Consider the following 20,323-nt stretch of genomic DNA (forward strand, 5'->3'; position numbering starts at 1 on the left):
TTTCTGCCAGAGTCTTTGAAGTTCAATCTTGAGGTCCTGATAGCGGCTGAGTTTTTCCTGTTGTTTTTCTTCAATGCGACTGTCACCTGGGATGGCAACATCAATGATCCAAACCTTGTTCTTTTCCACAACTGTGATGTCTGGTGTGTTGTGTTCCAGAACTTTGTCAGTCTGGATTCGGAAGTCCCACAGTATTCATTTTCCACAACCTTTGCAGGTTTGTGATCCCACCAGTTCTTAACTGCAGGGAGGTGATACTTGAGGCATAGGTTATTATTATTATTATTATTATTATTATTATTATTATTATTTTATTATGACACACCAAACAAGATAGATATGCTGGATTTTGTATCACAAAATCACAAGTCGAACACTTCCCAAGTGTCTAGGACTGTGTGATGTATTTGTTATTATTATATTGTATGACACAGCAAACAAGATAGATATGTTGGATTTATTATTATTATTTTATTATGACACAGCAAACAAGATACAGTAGAGTCTCGCTTAGCCAACATTCGCTTATCCAACGTTCTGGATTATCCAACGCATTTTTGTAGTCAATGTTTTCAATACATCGTGATATTTTGGTGCCAAATTTGTAAATACGTAATTACTACATAGCATTACTGCATATTGAACTACTTTTTTCTGTCAAATTTGTTTTATAACATGATGTTTGGGTGCTTAATTTGTAAAATCATAACCTAATTTGATGTTTAATAGGCTTTTCCTTCATCCCTCCTTATTATTCAACATATTTGCTTATCCAACATTCTACCGGCCCGTTTATGTTGGATAAGTGAGACTCTACTGTAGATATGCTGGATTTCATAATAAAAATAATAATAATAAATCTAGCATATCTATCTTGTTTGCTGTGTCATACAATATAATAATAATAAATACATCATATTATAATAATATAATAATAAATTATTATAATATTATAATATTATAATAATAAATAATAATAAATGCTGGATTTATTATTATTATTATTATTAGTATTATTATTATTATTATTTTAGTGTCATCCAGATCAGATGGCAAATCCCATCATTCTGGGCTACTGTTTTGGGTTACATGGGAGTTGTAGTCCAAACTATCTTAAGGATCTCATACTGCCTGCCCTTTCTTCTTCTTCTGTTTCCCTACTTTTTTAAAGGCTGTATTTGTTTATTATCTTGATGTTGTCATTCCGGCAGGGAAAATTATTCCAAAACACCCGCCAGCATGGAAACCCGAACCGTTTTCCAACGAAGGGAAGAGGAGCAAAAGGAAGAGCGGCACCGAGATCTGCAAATGACCTCCAGAACAAGAAAAACCAAATTCAAGACAAGGTGAGTTCAAGACCTAGATATTCCTTCTGTGTTGCTGACAAGTTAAAGAAAGCAGTTCGATACCACTTTAACTGCCATGGCGCCTCAAGTACTCAATGCTATTAAATCCTGCAATTTGTAGTTTGGGCACTCACAGGCAGAGAAGGCCAAAGCTCTTGTAAAACTACAACTATTAGGATTCCATAGCATTGAGCCATGGCAGGCAACATGGCACCAAACTGCATTAACTCCACTGTGTAGATGCACTTACGGACAATTCAGAGGCAGTAGCAGCAAAGGGAAAAATTCTGAAATCGGTAAAATTGCTGATATTTTCCATTCTCTCCTTTTTGATTTCTCAACAGCGAGGAAGAGGAAGGCTTCACAGCTTCAGAGTTATCCATCGCATCCGCCCTTGCATTGACGTCTGAAGTATCATGGTATGTCCAAATAAACACTTCCTATTTTCCTAAAGAACAGAGAGTTTCATATAAATATGTACAAAATCTCAATAATAATAATAATAATAATAATAATAAGTGTTCGACTTGTGATTTTGTGATACGAAATCCAGCATATCTATCTTGTTTGCTGTGTCATAATAAAATAATAATAATCCAGCATATATATCTCGTTTGCTGTCATGCTATGTCTTTGTGTTACTACTACTAATAATAATAATCCAGCATATATATCTCGTTTGCTGTCATACTATGTATTTGTGTCAACAACAACAATAATAATAATAATAATAAGAAGAAGAAGAAGAAGAAGAAGAAGAAGAAGAAGAAGAAATTACTGTATATACTCGAGTATAAGCCAAGGCACCTAATTTTACCACAAAAAAACCGGGGAAAACATTGACTCCAGTATAAGCCGAGAGTGGTAAATTTCAGAAATAAAAATAGATACCAATAAAATTGCAGTTTCTCAAGTCGATCCTAAATGCATCTTGAACTGGATTATATGGTCAGATTAAGGCCCCGTCTGCACTACCATTATATTGCAGCTTGAACTGGCAGTGTAAACACATATGATCCAATCCAGTGCAGTTCAGTTTGCATTTTACAAGTCTACATTGACCATCTAATCCAGTTCAAACTGCATCATAGGGCAGTGCAGATTGTATCTCAAGTTTCCGAATCCAGATTACCTGCTCTGTTAATCTCAGGTCTATTCCCTTCAGATTCAAAATTTTGCTATTTTCAAGTTTTGCCCAATCTTTGGCGCACAATAGTGCTGCTGCCTCATAGTATAGTTTTAAATCAGGTGTAGCTAGACCTCCCCTCTTTCTTTCATCAATCATGTATTTTACTTTAATTCTGGGTTTCTTTTTTTTCTTTTTTTGGCAAATAAACTTCATTATATCTTTTTGCCAAAAAAAAAAAAGGCCGGCCAGAATCCTGAACGGGATCTTGTTAACAGCTTGTTTATTTTAACTTCTTTTGTACCGCGGGTTGTATGTTGTATGTATGTCTCTGTGCTAAATGTTTTGATACGGCCGATGGGCTAATCAATAAAATGTGATTGACGATTACCTGCTCTGAACTAGACTCATGATATCCAATTCAAAGCGCATCATTTGGATTCAGAAACTGGATTGTATGACAGTGTAGATCCAGTGTCATATAATACAGACTGAACTATATTGAACTAGATTATATGTGCCTGCCTACACTAATATAGCATCCAATTCGGGCTCGGGCTGTGGCGCAGGCTGGAGAGCAGCTGCAATGAATCACTGCAATGAATCACTCTGACCAGGAGGTCATGAGTTCGAGGCCCAGCTCGGAGTCTATGTTTCTTTGTCTTTGTTCTATGTTAAAAGGCATTGAATGTTTGCCTATATGTGTAATGTGAGTCCCCTTCGGGGTGAGAAAGAAGGGCGGAATATAAATGCTGTAAATAAAAATTCAATGCAGTTAATTTGCACTATGAAATGGCATTATATAGGGTGATTTAGATGGGACCTTAGAGTCAGATAGTCCCCAAATTTCGAACAAGATTGGTTCATTTGTAAGTCAGATGTCTGTAACTTGGGGACGGCCTGTACTGTATGACTGATACTGATGCACTTCATTCACAGGGAAACCCGGATGAGACGGGAAGCTGCCATCCTGAAGCTGGACGAGAGGGGACACAAGCAGGTCCGGTTTGGGAACGACATGGAAAAGTTGGAGAAAGAGGTCATTCGCAATTGCCGGTTCTTGCGTGTGAAGGCAGACCGAAAAGCCTTGCGGAGAAAGGTGAGCGGACGAGTGTGTGTCTTGGTGATCCTTGGAAAGGCAGACTGGACCTGTGGACATGTTTGCTTTGGGTTCACATGATGAGCTTAGCAAGGAAAGCTGGGTAAAGTGCAGCCGAAAGGTCGCTCCACGCAGATAGGGCGTTCCAGCCAAACATCACCATAACCTTCAACCCAGATCCACTTCTGAGCCTGAGGCTGATTCAGAAACCTGCAAAGAGCTCCATCTGGAGCATGGTCACATATCCACACTTTCCCAAAGGAACAACGTTCTATATACAGCTCTGACACATGCAACATAAGGCCTTTCTTACATGTTCCTACTGAGTCCCTACTGGGAGAGACGGAGGTCTAGAAATAAAGTTTATTATTATTATTATTATTGAAACAAAGACATAGTATGACACAGCAAGGTAAAGTCAAGGTAAAAGTTTCCCCTGATGTTAAGTCCAGTCGTGCCCGACTCTGGGGGTTGGTGCTCATCTCCATTTTAAGCCAAAGAGCCGGCGTTGTCCGTAGACACCTCCAAGGTCACGTGGTTGGCATGACTGCATGGAGCGGCGTTAACTTCCCGCCGGAGCGGTACCTATTGATCTACTCACATTTGCATGTTTTCGAACTGCTAGGTTGGCAGAAGCTGGGGTTAACAGCAGGCGATCATTCCGCTCCCCGGATTTGAACCTGCGACCTTTTAGTCTGCAAGTTCAGCAGTTCGGCGCTTTAACACACTGCACCACTGGAGGCACAGCAAACGAGATGCAAATGCTGGATTTCATATTATTATTATTGTTGTTGTTGTTGTTGTTGTTATTTACACAAAGACACAATATGACACAGCAAACAAGATATACAGTATCCAACGTAAACGGGCCGGCAGTACGTTGGATAAGCAAATATGTTGGATAATAAGGAGAGATTAAGGAAAAGCCTATTAAACATCAAATTAGGTTGTGATTTTACAAATTAAGCACCAAAACATCATGTTTAACAACAAATTAGATAGAAAAAGTAGTTCAATACGCAGTAATGCTACGTAGTAATTACTGTATTTACGAATTTAGCACCAAAATATCACGATATATTGAAAACATTGACTACAAAAATGCGTTGGATAATCCAGAACGTTGGATAAGCGAATGTTGGATAAGTGAGACTCTATTGTATTTGGGAAGGACTCTGTGAGGCCACTGAATGTCCGAGATGTTGGGTTTGTTGATTAAGCTCCGAAAACAGAAGACGGGGAAGCGTTGTCGGCACCATTCCTCCAGATGTATTTATAGAATGGAGATAAAAGGCTTGAAATCTGTCCTTCTCGCAGGCGGAAGCCAAGGCCCGGCTGGAAAAGGAGGTCATGGAGCTGCTGTCCTGCCGGGCGCCGATGTTTTGGATCCCGCTCCGGGCTCACGCCGTTTGGGAAAGAATGAGCGTGAAACTGGAATGTACCGTATTGGCCTCCCCTTTGCCCACCGTGACTTGGTAAGTTGGCCGCCAGGCTCGTCCTCTCCGGCATCCCTTTGGAAACTGACCTTCTAGCAATGGGACATCAGCAAGGACAACACTATGCACCACGACTTTTGTTCCTGGGTTATGAATGTCATTTCCTAATTGGTTCTATCACAAAATTATGGGAAAAGTTGATTAAACTGCAAAAACTTTGTTTTCTGCATGACATCCCGCAGCACATTTTGCTATCGATTTTCAATGAATCTCTCACCGAGTCTCAACCGATTCAACATACCATATATACTCGAGTATAAGCCGACCCGAATATAAGCCAAGGCACCTAATTTTACCACAAAAACAACTGGGAAAACATTGACTCCAGTATAAGCCGAGGGTGGTAGATTTCAGAAATAAAAACAGATACCAATAAAATTACAATAATTAAGGCATCAGTAGGTTAAGTATTTTTGAATCTATATATATAAAAGAGTGATGGTATCATGGCAGCGGACAAAACAACAAAAGTAAACACCCCACAACCTCAAAAATTGACAGCACAACCCCTCATTGATGCCTCTAGGTTGATACAACAAAAAGAAAAGAAAAATAAAGTCCTAATTAGAGGGAGAGGAATAATTTTTTTTATCCAATTGCTGCCAGTTAGAAGGCTAAGCTCCGCTCACTTGGTCTCCTAGCAACCCACTCAGCCCAGGGGACCCTTTACCTTAACTACCACCAATTCCTCAATACTTTATTTCCCATACCACCATACTTCACCACAGCAATGCATGGCCGGGCACAGCTAGTATTTACATGAAGTTCTAATTTAAGATAAGATTGTCCAACTCTGATTAAATCATTATTCTCATCTTCTTCAATGTAAATGTGCTTATGTATACTTTTAATAATAATAGAGTAAAATAATACATGTAATAATAATAATAATAATAATAATAATAATCAATACAGGAAAATAATACATGTAGTAATAAATAGAGTAAAATAATAAATATAATAATAATAAGATCAGAGTGAAATAATAAATGTATTAATAATAAAAAATAGAGTAAAATAAATGTAATACATAGTAGCAACAATAATAGAGAAAAATAATAAATATAATAATACCAATAATAATAGAGAAAAATAATAAATGTACCATATATTCTCGAGTATAAGCTGACCCAAATATAAGCCAACCAGGACCCTCACCCGAGTATAAGCCGAGGGGGGCTTTTTCAGTCTTAAAAAAAGGGCTGAAAAACTAGGCTTATATTCGAGTATATACAGTAAGACCCAGACTTATTTTCAAGTAAATACCCTAACTAGCACTTTGGCCCAGGTTTCTCCTGATTTTATCTAAGATTTTATCTTTTGTTCTGATGTGTGATTTTTTTATGACTTGTTTTTTATTGTTTTTAATCTGTTTTATGGTGTTATTTCATTGTTTTTGACTCGGCTTGGCCCCATGTAAGCCGCCCCGAGTCCCTTCGATGGGGCAGGGTACAAAAATAAAATTATTATTATTATTATTATTATTATTATTATTATTATTATTATTATTATTATATTCTCGAGTATAAGCTGACCCAAATATAGGCCAACCAGGACCCTCACCCGAGTATAAGCCGAGGGGGGCTTTTTCAGTCTTAAAAAAAGGACTGAAAAACTAGGCTTATACTCGAGTATATACAGTAGTTTGTGGCAGCCATAAAAACATAGTTTCTGGAATATAACAAAAACTTTCAAAGTAAATATTGTATAATTAAACAGGGAATAACACTTTCAAACTAGGAACAGAATTTTTTGAAATGTTGTTACATAACACAATGGGTGCCTCTGCCCTGTAGAACTGATGCAGTTTAACACTTCAGGCACCATGGCTCAATACTATGGAATCCTGGAAGTAATAGTTTTACAAGGCCTCCCCATATTGGGAATCCCAAAATTCCATAGCATTGGATTCCAGTTTATGAGTCTGCAGCAGCAAATGAGGGAATCCGCTCTGGGTTCTAGTCCGAACTTGAAATCAGTTGAACAATATTCCCTAAAATATCATTGGCACCATATGATGATAGATGGTATGTAGCCTTTATAGGAACATGACTTGTTTATTCAAGCCTCAATAAACTCCTGTCCTGCCTATTTATTTGCACCCGATAAGGTATAAAAATGGAGTTCGGATTGACCCCCGTTTCAGTCCAGCCGGGAAATACAAGATGAAAAATGAGTTTGGGATGCTGACCTTGGACATTAGCAGGTAACATAACTGAAATTAAATGTCTGGTTATTTTTTTATGATAAATACACACAAATGTCTATACTAGACTGTCAGAGTGCGTGCTCTGACAGTGGTTATGGGCCCAGCACGCTTCCTCTGCGCAGCACTGCGCTCTGACATAGACAATGTCGAAGAGATAAGCAAACACTATGAAGGTTCAAAACATAAAAAGAGATGTGTATATTAGAGCATCTTGCAAAGGCCACAGAAATAGTCAGGCCTCTCTGAGTATAGAGCTATCTTCCTTCTATGTCAAAAAGATAAGCGAATACTATAAAGTTTCAAAACATAAGTTGCACTATGTAATTTAGAGCACCATATACATACAATATTACCTGAGAGTTAACAACAATAATGGAAATAATAAGTACAGTCGACTGTTATAATCCACAGTAGTATCTTCCAGACTGTAATGTTTAAAGGAAACTGTAATTATCAAGGCTTAAATGTGAACTAAAGTCAAAACATATCAAGTAGTCTCCACTATTTAAACATCAATTGGATTTGGCAACCAAAATAATATAAACACATTCAGCCTTTGCAAAATAATATTGGTTAATATATCTTTTAAGACTTCACAGGTATTGAAAAGCTTATTCCAGAAAAAACCTTGACCAGTAAATGTTCAGTGCCAGCACTGGGACACTGGATATATTCACATGGCAAAACATGTTAATTTCCACTCTATTGAATTCTGGGATTTGCAGTTTCATGGTACTTAGAATTGTCTAGCAAAGACCTCCAATGCTGAAGGGAAGTGAGCCAGGCTTTAGCACAGCAGGTTAAACTACTAGCTTGATCTTGTCAATCAAAAGATAGACAGTTCGAAGTCGGGGTCAGGGTGAGCTCCTGGCCTTTAGATCAGCTTCTGCCTACCTAGCGGTTCAAAAGCAAAATGTGAGTAGGTAAATAGGCACTGCTTAGTCTGAAATTGGAAGGACAAAGTTTCCCCGCCTTTGCTTTGCTTTGTTTTTCTCAAGGCTGTATCATTTTGTAAATAATATAAACTAATATATAAACAATATATTAAAAATATATTATTTTTCAGGTGTTCCTTGGACGATTCTGCAGAATACAGCGTTGAGGTGAAAAACCCATATGGCGAGGCTTACTCCTTTGCTACGGTCCTTGTCCGAAGTAAGTCTGGGGATATGTTTTCCTCTTCTTCTTAGACCCATAATAACCACATCTCTGGCTCTGGCTGTGTTTTCGTTATAGCTTCCTCACTTGAAAATGTTCATGAAGGAAAGGGATGTCCCTATAAGACGGTACGGAGTGTAAATCGGCTCTTAAAATGTTCCTGTTTCTCTCTTCTTTTCCTATTTTTCCCCATGTCTTTCTCTTCCTGATCAACTCTCCTCGGCTGTTTTGCAGAATATTACGGGAAGAAGTCTGGGTTTGACTCCGAGATATACAAAAGTAAGTATATGGCGTGAGGTCATTGCTAATAATAATAATAATAATAAAATCAAAAACTCCTCAAAGCACAGCAGACAAAAAACCAGTACAAGAAAACCACACTACAAACTAGAGCTGACACTTGGCACAACAAAACATTGCATGGAAAGTTCCTTGACAAAATTGAAGGAAAAGCTGATAAGGAGAAGACCTGGCTCTGGCTCACGAATGGGACCCTGAAGAAGGAGACAGAAGGCCTGATCCTTGCAGCCCAGGAGCAAGACATCAGGACAAAGGCAATTCAGGCCAAGATCGAAAAATCAGCTGATGACCCAAAATGCAGACTGTGCAAGGAAACCGACGAAACCATTGATCACATCCTCAGCTGCTGTAAGAAAATCACACAGACTACAAACAGAGGCACAACTATGTGGCCCAAATGATTCATTGGAACTTATGCCTCAAGTACCACCTCCCAGCAGCAAAGAACTGGTGGGATCACAAACCAGCAAAAGTAATGGAAAATGAGCACGCAAAGATACTGTGGGACTTCTGAATCCAGACTGACAAAGTTCTGGAACACAACACACCAGACATCACAGTTGTGGAAAAGAAAAAGGTTTGGATCATTGATGTTGCCATCCCAGGTGACAGTCGCATTGACGAAAAACAACAGAAAAAACTCAGCCGCTATCAGGACCTCAAGATTGAACTTCAAAGACTCTGGCAGAAACCAGTGCAGGTGGTCCCGGTGGTGATCGGTGCATTGGGTGCAGTGCCAAAAGATCTCAGCCGGCATTTGGAAACAATAGACATTGACAAAATTACAATCCGCCAACTGCAAAAGGCCACCCTACTGGGATCTGCGCACATCATCCAAAAATACATCACACTGTCCTAGACACTTGGGAAGTGTTCGACTTGTGATTTTGTGATGCGAAATCCAGCATATCTATCTTGTTTGCTGTGTCATACAATAAAATAATAATAATCATCATCATCATCATCATCATCTTTATTTCTAGACCACCCTCTCTCCCCAGATAACCTGGTGTTATCTTCCTTTCCAGCATCACTCAGAGGCCTAGAGGCAGACTTTGCCACCACTTTGAAACACGTCTTTTCCCGCGAGAAGGAGCCATTCAGACTTTTCTGTTCTTTTACAATGGATTTGCTGGAGCACCAACAGGATGTCTGCTGGTTCAGAGACGGTTTGTATTTCTGGTTAATTAGCAATGCATCTACACAGCAGAATTATTGCAGTTTGACATCGCCATGCATCAATGTTATCATATCATGAGGTTTGTAGGTTTACAAAATCTTTAGCGTTTCTGCCCAAGAGTGTCTCGGCATATTAAAACTCTTACAGCATTGAGCTATGACAGTTAAAGAGGTATCAAACTGCATTAATTCCGCAGCGTAGATGCACCCTATGTAAGCACAATGATGAATCCATTCCAGGCATTGGATAATGTTTGAGGACCTCTCCAAAGTGCTGAACCTATTTTGAGGCCGAGATTCAGCACCTTGGAGAGCTCCTTCAACTCTGGGTTATCATTTGAATCCACTGCTCTGGTGACATGGGAACCCGAAAAATATCAGGTCTATTACCATTTAAGAAACAACCATATGGTCTGTATTTCGGACTTTGAACTCAAATTATTGTCAACATACTTTCCTCCCCAAACTGGAGGAAATAATCTGCCACTCCTTTGCTATTTCAGATATGCAACACACATATTTCCTTATTTTCGATGTTGGTCTGTGCAAGGGATGTTTAGCTCTCCTTTCTTGCTGACTGTTTCTATCTCTCCAGCATCCTCAAAAGCATCCCCAGTGCTGACGAATAGAAATGTGGGGTTTTCTTCTAACCTTTCCCACATAATTTTTGAAGTTTTAATTTGTGTATAAAATGCATCTCTGTTTGGGATCCAGGGGAGTTGCTGAAAGATTCGGACCGGCGGAAAATCCGGTGCGAAGACCGCGAGGCTTCCCTGGCTGTACCTTGTGCTTACAAAGAGGACGAAGGGTTTTACAGCATCCGGATCCCGACGCAAGAAGGATACAACGAGCAAAGAGCTTACGTCTTCGTTAGGGGTGAGTATGGGGGGTATTTACAGAAAGTGAAGGGAAATCTTCTGAACAGAGACACAGACAGCAAAACAAACACCACAAAAGTTTGTTGTACTATCCAAAACATACACACCTATATGGCTGGAGTTATACTTAAACATGTACCTGTTCTAGTTAACATACAAATTCAACTTAAGAACTAACCTACAGAACCAATCTTTTCATAACTTTAGGACTGTCTGTACATCCCCAGATCCCACATTGAGTAAAAGCCATTGTATGGAATTCTTTTCTCATTTCTTAGATGGACCCAGACTTTGGATGCTTCTGCACTGTGGAATTAATGCAGTTTAACACCACTTTAACTATTTATTTATTTACAGTATTTATATTCCGCCCTTCTCACCCTGAAGGGGACTCGGGGCGGATTACAATGAACACATATATGGCAAACATTCAATGCCAACAGACAAACAACCTTCAGTATAGACAGACACAGAGGCATTTAACATTTTTCCAGCTTCACAGTTCTGGCCACAGAGGGAGCTGTTGCTTCACCGTCCACTAGTAGCTGTACTTTCTCATTCCTTTCCTCGTGTTTTGCTGGCAGTTTTTTAGCGTGTTGTAAATTAGTTAAATTAGTCTCCCGCATAAAGCGTACCTAAATTTCCCTACTTGACAGATGCAACTGTCTTTCAGGGCTGCATAGGTCAACAGCAAGCCGGGCTATTTAATGGTCGGGGGCTTAACCCGACCCGGGCTTCGAACTCATGACCTCTCGGTCAGTAGTGATTTATTGCTGCTGGTTACTAGCCAGCTGCGCCACAGCCCGGCCCTACCATGGCTCCTTGCGATTGAATCCTAGGATTTGTAGTTTGGTGAGTCCCAAGCCTTCTTTGGCAAAGAAGGCTAAAGAAGTTGTCAAAAGACGAATCCCAGGATTCCATAGCATTGAGCCATGGCAGTGCAGGAGCCACTGTGGCACAATGGGTTAAACCATTGTACCAGCTGAATTGCTGACTTGAAGGTTGGAGGTTCGAATCCATGAGACGGGGTGAGCTCCTGTCTGTCAGCCTTAGCTTCCCATGCAGGGCATGAGAGAAGCCCCCTGAAGGATGGGAACACATCTGGGCATTTGAAGATGGCTGATTCTCTCACACCAGAAGCGACTTGCCTCAATTCGCCTCTGACATGATTTTTAAAAAGCCATGGCAGTTCAAGTGGTGTCAAACTGCATTCTTGCTGCAGTGTTAATTCAGCCTCAGAAACACTCAGGGAAGATGAATAGCAACCAGTGGGGCTTGTCATCACAACTAGCTTAAGTCCCATTGATTTCTAAGGGTCTGCGTAAACCCGTTTCCATCCCTTTCTCTCAAACAAGGATAGGAACCAATCCAAGTGGTGTCTTTCCCTGGCCTGAGACAAGATAATCTCAATTGTTGTTTCTAGATGCTGAGGCTGAAATTGTTGGAGCTCCTGGGTCACCTCTTTGTGTGAAATGCCTCAATGTGAATAAAAACAGCCTTGTGCTGTCCTGGATCCCACCCAGCGATAACGGAGGAAGCCCTGTCCTTGGCTATTTTATCGAAAGGTAAAAGCACCCAAGCATTTGATTTTATTTCCCTCAGATTATCCCTATGACATCCCTCCCTATGATATCTCTTATGATAATGGAGCTCTGCTTGTTTGAAAATAGCCGTGGAGTCATCCATCCTTTCATAAGGAATGCTTGGACCAGAGTTTTCCTCTCCATCAAAACAATGATGGTGTTTCTTTGCTTCAGGTGCGAGCTGGGCACAGGCGAGTGGGTGCCGTGCAATGAGGCGCTCGTGAAAACCTGCCGGTCTCCCATTATGGGACTCACCGAAGGAAAGACGTACCAATTCCGAGTGAAGGCGGTCAACCGCACGGGGATCGGACACCCGTCCAAGTCCAGCGACCCAGTGACAATGACCGACCCCAACGAGGCCAAAAGATTGATGAGTACAGCCTTTCCATAAGATTTTCTAGATCTTAAAACCAGTCTTAGAGTCAATGAAACCCACCAGTGAAAGAAGACATCCAGTATCAGGGAGAGTTACTCCTTGTCTTTAACTCTCTTGTATATCAGTAATAGAGTTAGCATGCTACTGTGGTTTGAGCCTGGACTACAGGGTTCAAACCATTTCAGATTCATGGAGAGTGGGTGCTACAATCCTCTTAAATATGGAGGAAATTCCCTTATTTCCTGGGGTTCTGTGTTTTTTAAAAATATATTTTTATTGAAGTTTTACCTCAGGGGTCCTCAAACTTTTTAAGCCGAGGGCCGGTCCACAATCCTTCAGACTATTGAGGGGCCGGATTATTATTTGGAAAAAAAAATACAAACAAATTCTGATGCACACTGCACATGTCTTATTTGCAGTGCAACAACAACAACAACAACAAGAACAATGAAAGAACAATACAATATTTAAAAATAAAAACCATTTTAACCAACATACATTTATCAGGATTTCAATGGGAAGTGTGGTCCTGCTTCTGGCCAATGAGATAGTCAAGTTAATTAGGGTTGTTGTTGTTGTTGTTGTTGTTGTTGTTGTTGTGTGCCTTCAAGTCATTTCAGACTTTGGGCGAGCCTAAGTCTAAAATGTATTTATTTATTATTTATTTATCTACTGCATTTTTTACTACATTTGTATCACACCCTTCTCATCCCAAAGGGGACTCAGAGTGGCTTACAAATTATATGTACATACAATATATTATATTATTAGCATAGCACAATATTAGGATTATATAATTACTATATTTAACTATACCACTATACTGTAATATTATTAGTAATATTATATGTAATATAGAATATATAATTAATATTATTATATGGTATTATTATTAGTGTTATATTGTATTACATTATAATATTATTATCAATATTATATGTATATACAATTTATTATATTATAAAACTGAGGACGGGGGCCAGGTAAATGACCTCGGAGGGCCGCATCCGGCCCCCGGGCCTTAGTTTGGGGACCCCTGTTTTACCTTATAAGATAGAGTAAATTAACATCGAAAGAGTGAGAACATTTGATTGTATAGAAAGTAGGAAAACTGAGATTTAAAAAGGATCAAAAAGGAAGAGAGAGAGAGAAAAACTCAAAAACCAGAAACAAAGCCAAAATGTCCATATTTATATAAAACAGAAAAAAATCTGAACAAATGGCGATATAAAAATGCAAAAGTGCTTGGCAAAGAAACACACCAAAAAGCAAAAGCAAAAAGCATTAAGACTGGCATTAAACACTTCAAATAAAATCACTAGGTTAGAGGCAACTGACATTGGTAATGTTCTAACAAAGAACTGCCAAAAACTGTTAAAGTTAAACTAAACAATCATTGTTGTTCCAGTACGACAGTTGGAAAATAAAATAATAATAATAATAATAATAATAATAATAATAATAATAGTAAAACTAATAGTCAGGATTTCCTTAGCCTTAATGAAATATAGACTTATCATAAATGCACATTATATTATTCTTCTATATTTCTCTGTTAACCAAATAATGACATACTGCTTGGAAATCCTGGGGTTCTGTTTTTGTTTTCATGTGTCTCCGTTGTTAACCTCTCTGCCTTTTTCTTCCATCTCTTTAGACATCCCTTATGACGATGGGATGCGGACCATCACCGTTTCCAAAGATGAACTAGAGCGTAAGTTCAAAGGCAGCTTTATCTTGATATCAAATGATGATGCTGTATTATGTTATTGTCTTGTTATAATGTTGTTGATTTTATTGATATATGTTTTAATCTATGTTTGGTTTGTGTTGGATCGAGCTTGTCTTCATGTAAGCAGCCCTGAGTCCCTTTGGGGAGATGGAAGTGGGATATAAAAATAAAGTCATTATTATTATTATTATTGACACAACGACGTTGTATGACACAGCAAACAAGATAGATATGTTGGGTTTCGTTTCACAAAATCACAAGTCGAACACTTCCCAAGTGTCTAGGACTGTGTGATGTATTTTCGGATGATGTGTGCAGATCCCAGTAGGGTGGCCTTTTGCAGTTGGCAAAATAATAATAATAATAATAATAATAATAATAATAATAATAATAATAATTATTATTATTATTATTGACACAGCAAACAAGATAGATATGCTGGATTTCGTATCACAAAATCACAAGTCAAACACTTCCCAAGTGTCTAGGACTGTGTGATGTATTTTTGGATGATGTGCGCAGATCCCAGTAGGGTGGCCTTTTGCAGTTGGCAGATCGTGATTTTGTCAATGTCTATTGTTTCCAAATGCCGGCTGAGATCTTTTGGCACGGCACCCAATGTGCCCATCACCACCGGGACCACCTATACTGGTTTCTGCCAGAGTCTTTGAAGTTCAATCTTGAGGTCCTGATGTTGTTTTTCGTCAATGCGACTGTCACCTGGGATGGCGACATCAATGATCCAAACCTTTTTCTTTTCCACAACTGTGATGTCTGGTGTGTTGTGTTCCAGAACTTTGTCAGTCTGGATTCGGAAGTCCCACAGTATCTTTGCATGCTCATTTTCCAATACTTTTGCAGGTTTGTGATCCCACCAGTTCTTTACTGCTGGGAGGTGGTCCTTGAGGCATACGTTCCAATGAATCATTTGGGCTGTGATGGCTGTCACTTGGTCCTTGAATCATTGATTGACAAGTGTCCTGTTGGACAAGTTGCCATGAGATTCCTTGCTCCCTCTGTCTCTTGGTATGAGAAACTTCATCTTGGGGTTTGAACGTGTTGTCTAACGGCATCACTTTTTCCTTCCTCCTACAGCAAAGATTAAGATCCCTCTGCCACCCACCAACGTCCATGCCAGCGAAGTCCGGGAAGATTATGTGATCCTATCTTGGGACGAGCCGGACCCCCGGGGCCAAGAGCCGCTGAGCTATTTTGTAGAGAAGGTAAGCCAATGACAGAGGTCATTCTCTCCTCCGGGGTATTATTTCCACATATATCTCCCTCTTTCAGAAACATTTGTGATCCCAGACAGAAAGGAAAACAGAATGGTTATCTAGCCACCCTTAGTCATTTACAGATTCAGCATTTGTGGATCTAATTATGCATGGATTCCTGTATTTGTTCATCTTCTGATGCAACCCTACATGCAACCTTATTATTTATTTATTTATTTATTTATTTATTTACTACATTTATATCCCACTCTTCTCACCCCGAAGGGGACTCAGAGTGGCTTACAAATCAAATGAACATACAATATATTATTAGCATAGCACAATATAAGCATAAAATTACTATATTGTACTATATTATATGGTAATATTATTACATTTACTATATAATATATAATTAATATTATTATATCATATTATTAGTAGTATAATATTGTATTCCATTATAATATTGTTATCAACATTATATGTATATACAATATATTATATATTTATAAATTATTATAAATTATATATATAAAAGGTAATATATATAAAAATTAGCATAGCATGTTGCCCTGCAAATGTAGCCCTGCAAATGTAGAGCGTCAACTGCATAACCCTTTTTTTCCTTCCTCAGTCCATCGAGGGCAGCGACAGTTGGCAGAGGGTCAATCTTGACACTCCGGTCAATTCCACAACCTTGGCTCTCTTTGACCTGGCCAAAGGGAAGTCCTACCGTTTCCGCGTGAGATCGGTGAACAAGTATGGAGTCAGCGAGCCTTCGTTGCCCAGTGAACCCATCTCATCCGGAGAAAAAATAGGTAGTTTTTCTTTCATTTTAAGTAATGTGTTTATTTTGGATTGTATAACATGGGTTTGTGAGCAGATGCATGGGTTTGTGAGCAGGGTCTGGTCATTTGCTCTGAGTTCTTTTGGGCGGTCCATAAGTGATATCATTTGCTCACTCCATGCAGGACCGGCCCAAGGTAATTTTCAAGTGTAAGCGAACAGAATGTTGCCCCCCCCCCCCCCCAAAACCAATCACAGAAAAATAAAAGCGTTGGATAAGTGAAAATGTTGGATAATAAGGAGCGATTAAGGAAAAGCCTAAATAAAGAACAACACTCTGAAAACAGGGGAAATCCAGACAGGAAACAATCAGGGCCAGCTAACACCTCCCAACTAAGGATGACTCCAGGGAGGAAGCAGCCAGGCTTTGAATCTGCGGGGCCATTAAATGCTACATCCGGTATTTCTTCTTGGCTCCAGTTTCTTGCATAGATGATCCTCACGGCTGTTGTCATATAGTTAAATAAAAGTTTGTCATTATCCTTTACCAGAACCTGAGATGAGTTAGCACAGGCTCCAAAACCTGCTAGTCTTCGTAGCTGAGTCCCATTTCTCTCCCATCCTTTTCCTTCCCCTTCAGCTCCCCTGCCTCCACCATCTCAAGTCCTGGCCTTCAGAGACACCAACACGTCTGTTCTTGTCCAGTGGAGCAAGCCCAAGGAGGGTGAGGAAGAGCCCCTTGGCTACTACGTATACAGCCAGGAGGTTGGGACGGACGAATGGCAGACGGTCAACAACAAGCCCCTTAAGTGTCATGAGTGAGTCCACAAAGCAATCCTCACCTTCCAGTACTGGAATCCAATGGGGATACCATCTTGTTTTTATCTCCTTTTATCATTATTATTGACACAACATAGTCTGACACAGCAAACAAGATAGATATGCTGGATTTTATGTCACAAAATCACAAGTCAAACACTTCCCAAGTGTCTAGGACTGTGTGATGTATTTTCAGATGATGTGCGCAGATCCCAGTAGGGTGGCCTTATGCAGTTGGTAGATCGTAATTTTGTTAATGTCTATTATTTCCAAATGCCAGTTGAGATCTTTTGGCACGGCACCCAATGGGACCCCCTGTGCTGGTTTCTGCCAGAGTCTTTGCAGTTCAATCTTGAGGTCCTGATAGCGGCTGAGTTTTTCCTGTTGTTTTTCGTCAATGTGATTGTCACCTGGGATGGCGACATCAATGATCCAAACCTTTTTTTTTCCCACAACTGTGATGTCTGGTGTGTTGTGTTCCAGAACTTTGTCAGTCTGGATTCGGAAGTCCCACAGTATCTTTGCGTGCTCATTTTCCAATACTTTTGCAGGTTTGTGATCCCACCAGTTCTTTACTGCTGGGAGGTGGTACTTGAGGCATAAATTCCAATGAATCATTTGAGTCACATAGTTGTGCCTCTGTTTGTAGTCTGTCTGTGCGATTTTCTTACAGCAGCTGATATGATCAATGGTTTCGTCAGCTTCCTTGCACAGTCTGCATTTTGGGTCATCAGCTGATTTTTCGATCTTGGCCTTAATTGCATTTGTCCTGATGGCTTGCTCCTGGGCTGCAAGGATCAGGCCTTCTGTCTCCTTCTCCAGTGTCCCATTCATGAGCCACAACCAGATCTTCTCCTTGTGAACTTTTCCTTCAATTTTGTCAAGGAACTTTCCATGCAATGTTTTGTTGTGCCAGCTGTCAGCTCTAGTTTGTAGTGCGGTTTTCTTGTAGTGGTTTTTGTCTGCTGTGCTTTGAGGAGTTTCTGATTTTTGACTTCAATCAATCATTATTGTTTGTTTGTTTGTTTGTTTTCTCCCATGGGTGGGACTCAGAGCAGCATACAAAATATAAAACTCATATAAATACATCTGCACACAACACATAATCAGCTAAAACATTGTATTAGGCACAAATGCTACTCTGAGTTTCCTGAGTTGATAATTTGGACCTCATAAATATCTATGACTGGGGGGCACAATCAGAGGAAGGGATTTATGTTTACTATTTTGGATTTTCATTTGATGGTTAGGTTTGTTGTTCCGGGGCTCAAAACCGGCAAAGAGTACGTCTTCTGCGTGAAATGTGTCAATGAAGCAGGAGTCGGCGACAGCTCCCCCGAGTCAGACCCCATCCTTGTCAGACAGGCCATCTGTAAGTATATTTTATTAAAGGACGGGTTCCATCCCAGAAAACAGAAACACTCCTTTTTGGGAGACTGCAACTGTGAGCCATGCTAGTTGAGAAATACTAGCTGTAACTTTTCTTGTTTTCAAACTCCCGCAACTTGCAAATAAAGACCCAACCACATGATGCATGTCAAGGCTGGATCTCAGACTTGGATTAGGGTTTTCTTTCTTTCCCGCTCAGCTTGTCCATCTCCTCCTCGGGACTTTGCTTTGCTGAACTGCGGGAAGAACAGCATGACCATTGGCTGGAAACCTCCCAAACGCAAAGGAGGCACAACTATTCTGGGCTATTTCCTGGATCAGCACGATGTGGCCGAGATCGACTGGCACGAGGTCAACGTGAAGCCAATCCCGCAACGTGTTTACACGGTATGGACACTTGCATTTTGTTTCCAAGGAAGAATCTAGAGAGGAAAACTAGCCGTTTCTCTGTCTTGGTTGTTTGTAATAGCTGTATCAAATGTGGGCAGATTCATTGCAGGGCCAGCAACCCGGGTTGTAGTTTTGCAATTGTTTAGTTTTATTTTATTTTGCATTTGCATTTGGTTAAGTTTTGGGAGTAGGAAGGGGGATACAATAATTTTAGATGAAGTTTTGGGAAATGTTCTAAGCATCTTGCAATTCTTCAGGTTGACAACCTGACCGACGGGCGCTTCTACGAGTTCCGTGGTTACGCCATGAACGTGGTTGGGGTTGGAAACGTATCTGAACCAAGTGATGTTTTTAAGTGTGAAGAATGGACAATGCCAGAGCCAGGTAAAGCCCAAAAGGCAGGCTAAGGGTTACACATATGGTCAACCCTCCACATCCTTTAGGGTTTGGGAAGGGGCTGCGAAAGTGGGAAGCTGGGACTTTAAAAACTATGGGAGTTGTAGTTTGATGAGGTACCAGCATCCATTACAAGTTGACCATAAAGTTGCACTAGGGGACTAGAAGCATTCATGGAAAGATGTTCTCTAAAAGAGAACACCTGTCGGGTTCTCTTCTCCCAGTTGTGCTGTGGGTCCGTCTTCCACCAGAAAAAGCACCAAGACACACGCTGGTAGATTCCAACAGGTTTTATTGTACAGAATACCAGAACCTTCTCTTTGGCCCATTTATATAGGGGCTCTCACATATCAGAGGGTAACTGAGGTTTTATGGCTGGCCTATTTTATGGCTGGCATCTGTTCTTTGTCAGCCGACCGGAGATGTCAAAGATTGGAGATCATGACAACACCTTTCCATGAACGCTTCTAGTCCCCTAGTGCAACTTTATGGTCAACTTGTAATGGATGCTGGTACCTCATCAAACTACAACTCCCATGATTCCACATCATTGAGCCATCGCAATTAAAGTGGTGTCAAACTGCATTCATTCTAGAGTGTAGAAGCGCACTATGTGCATTGAAATCTTATCCTTCCATACAAACAGGTCCTCCCTATGATGTACGGTGTTCCGAAGTGCGCGACACGTCTCTCATGGTCCATTGGGAGCCACCTTTGTACACCGGAGCAGGCCCCGTCATTGGATATTTCGTGGAGGCCTGCGAGGAGGGATCGGACACCTGGGAACAACTCAACAAGGAGCCAGTAAACAGCACCCACATGAAGGTCTGTTGCGTTGTTCTCT

General features: G+C 40.2%; 1 protein-coding gene across 1 annotated transcript in view; it reads left to right on the plus strand.

Annotated features, from left to right (window-relative positions):
- Positions 1–20,323, plus strand: part of myom3 (myomesin 3) — a 41,291-nt gene that overhangs the window by 2,058 nt on the left and 18,910 nt on the right. Inside the window, exons 2-20 of the mRNA XM_062962452.1 lie at positions 1,212–1,346; positions 1,691–1,765; positions 3,412–3,571; positions 4,889–5,046; positions 7,178–7,273; positions 8,343–8,431; positions 8,669–8,713; positions 9,763–9,903; positions 10,628–10,789; positions 12,215–12,356; positions 12,549–12,748; positions 14,408–14,464; positions 15,578–15,705; positions 16,334–16,517; positions 17,126–17,303; positions 18,555–18,676; positions 18,893–19,080; positions 19,341–19,467; positions 20,126–20,304. Coding sequence (XP_062818522.1) covers positions 1,240–1,346; positions 1,691–1,765; positions 3,412–3,571; positions 4,889–5,046; positions 7,178–7,273; positions 8,343–8,431; positions 8,669–8,713; positions 9,763–9,903; positions 10,628–10,789; positions 12,215–12,356; positions 12,549–12,748; positions 14,408–14,464; positions 15,578–15,705; positions 16,334–16,517; positions 17,126–17,303; positions 18,555–18,676; positions 18,893–19,080; positions 19,341–19,467; positions 20,126–20,304 — 2,538 coding nt within the window. The 5' untranslated portion in view covers positions 1,212–1,239. The remainder of the gene's footprint in view (positions 1–1,211; positions 1,347–1,690; positions 1,766–3,411; positions 3,572–4,888; positions 5,047–7,177; positions 7,274–8,342; positions 8,432–8,668; positions 8,714–9,762; positions 9,904–10,627; positions 10,790–12,214; positions 12,357–12,548; positions 12,749–14,407; positions 14,465–15,577; positions 15,706–16,333; positions 16,518–17,125; positions 17,304–18,554; positions 18,677–18,892; positions 19,081–19,340; positions 19,468–20,125; positions 20,305–20,323) is intronic.

The sequence above is a fragment of the Anolis carolinensis genome, unplaced genomic scaffold (assembly GCF_035594765.1).
Source record: "Anolis carolinensis isolate JA03-04 unplaced genomic scaffold, rAnoCar3.1.pri scaffold_10, whole genome shotgun sequence".
Classification (NCBI taxonomy): domain Eukaryota; kingdom Metazoa; phylum Chordata; class Lepidosauria; order Squamata; family Dactyloidae; genus Anolis; species Anolis carolinensis.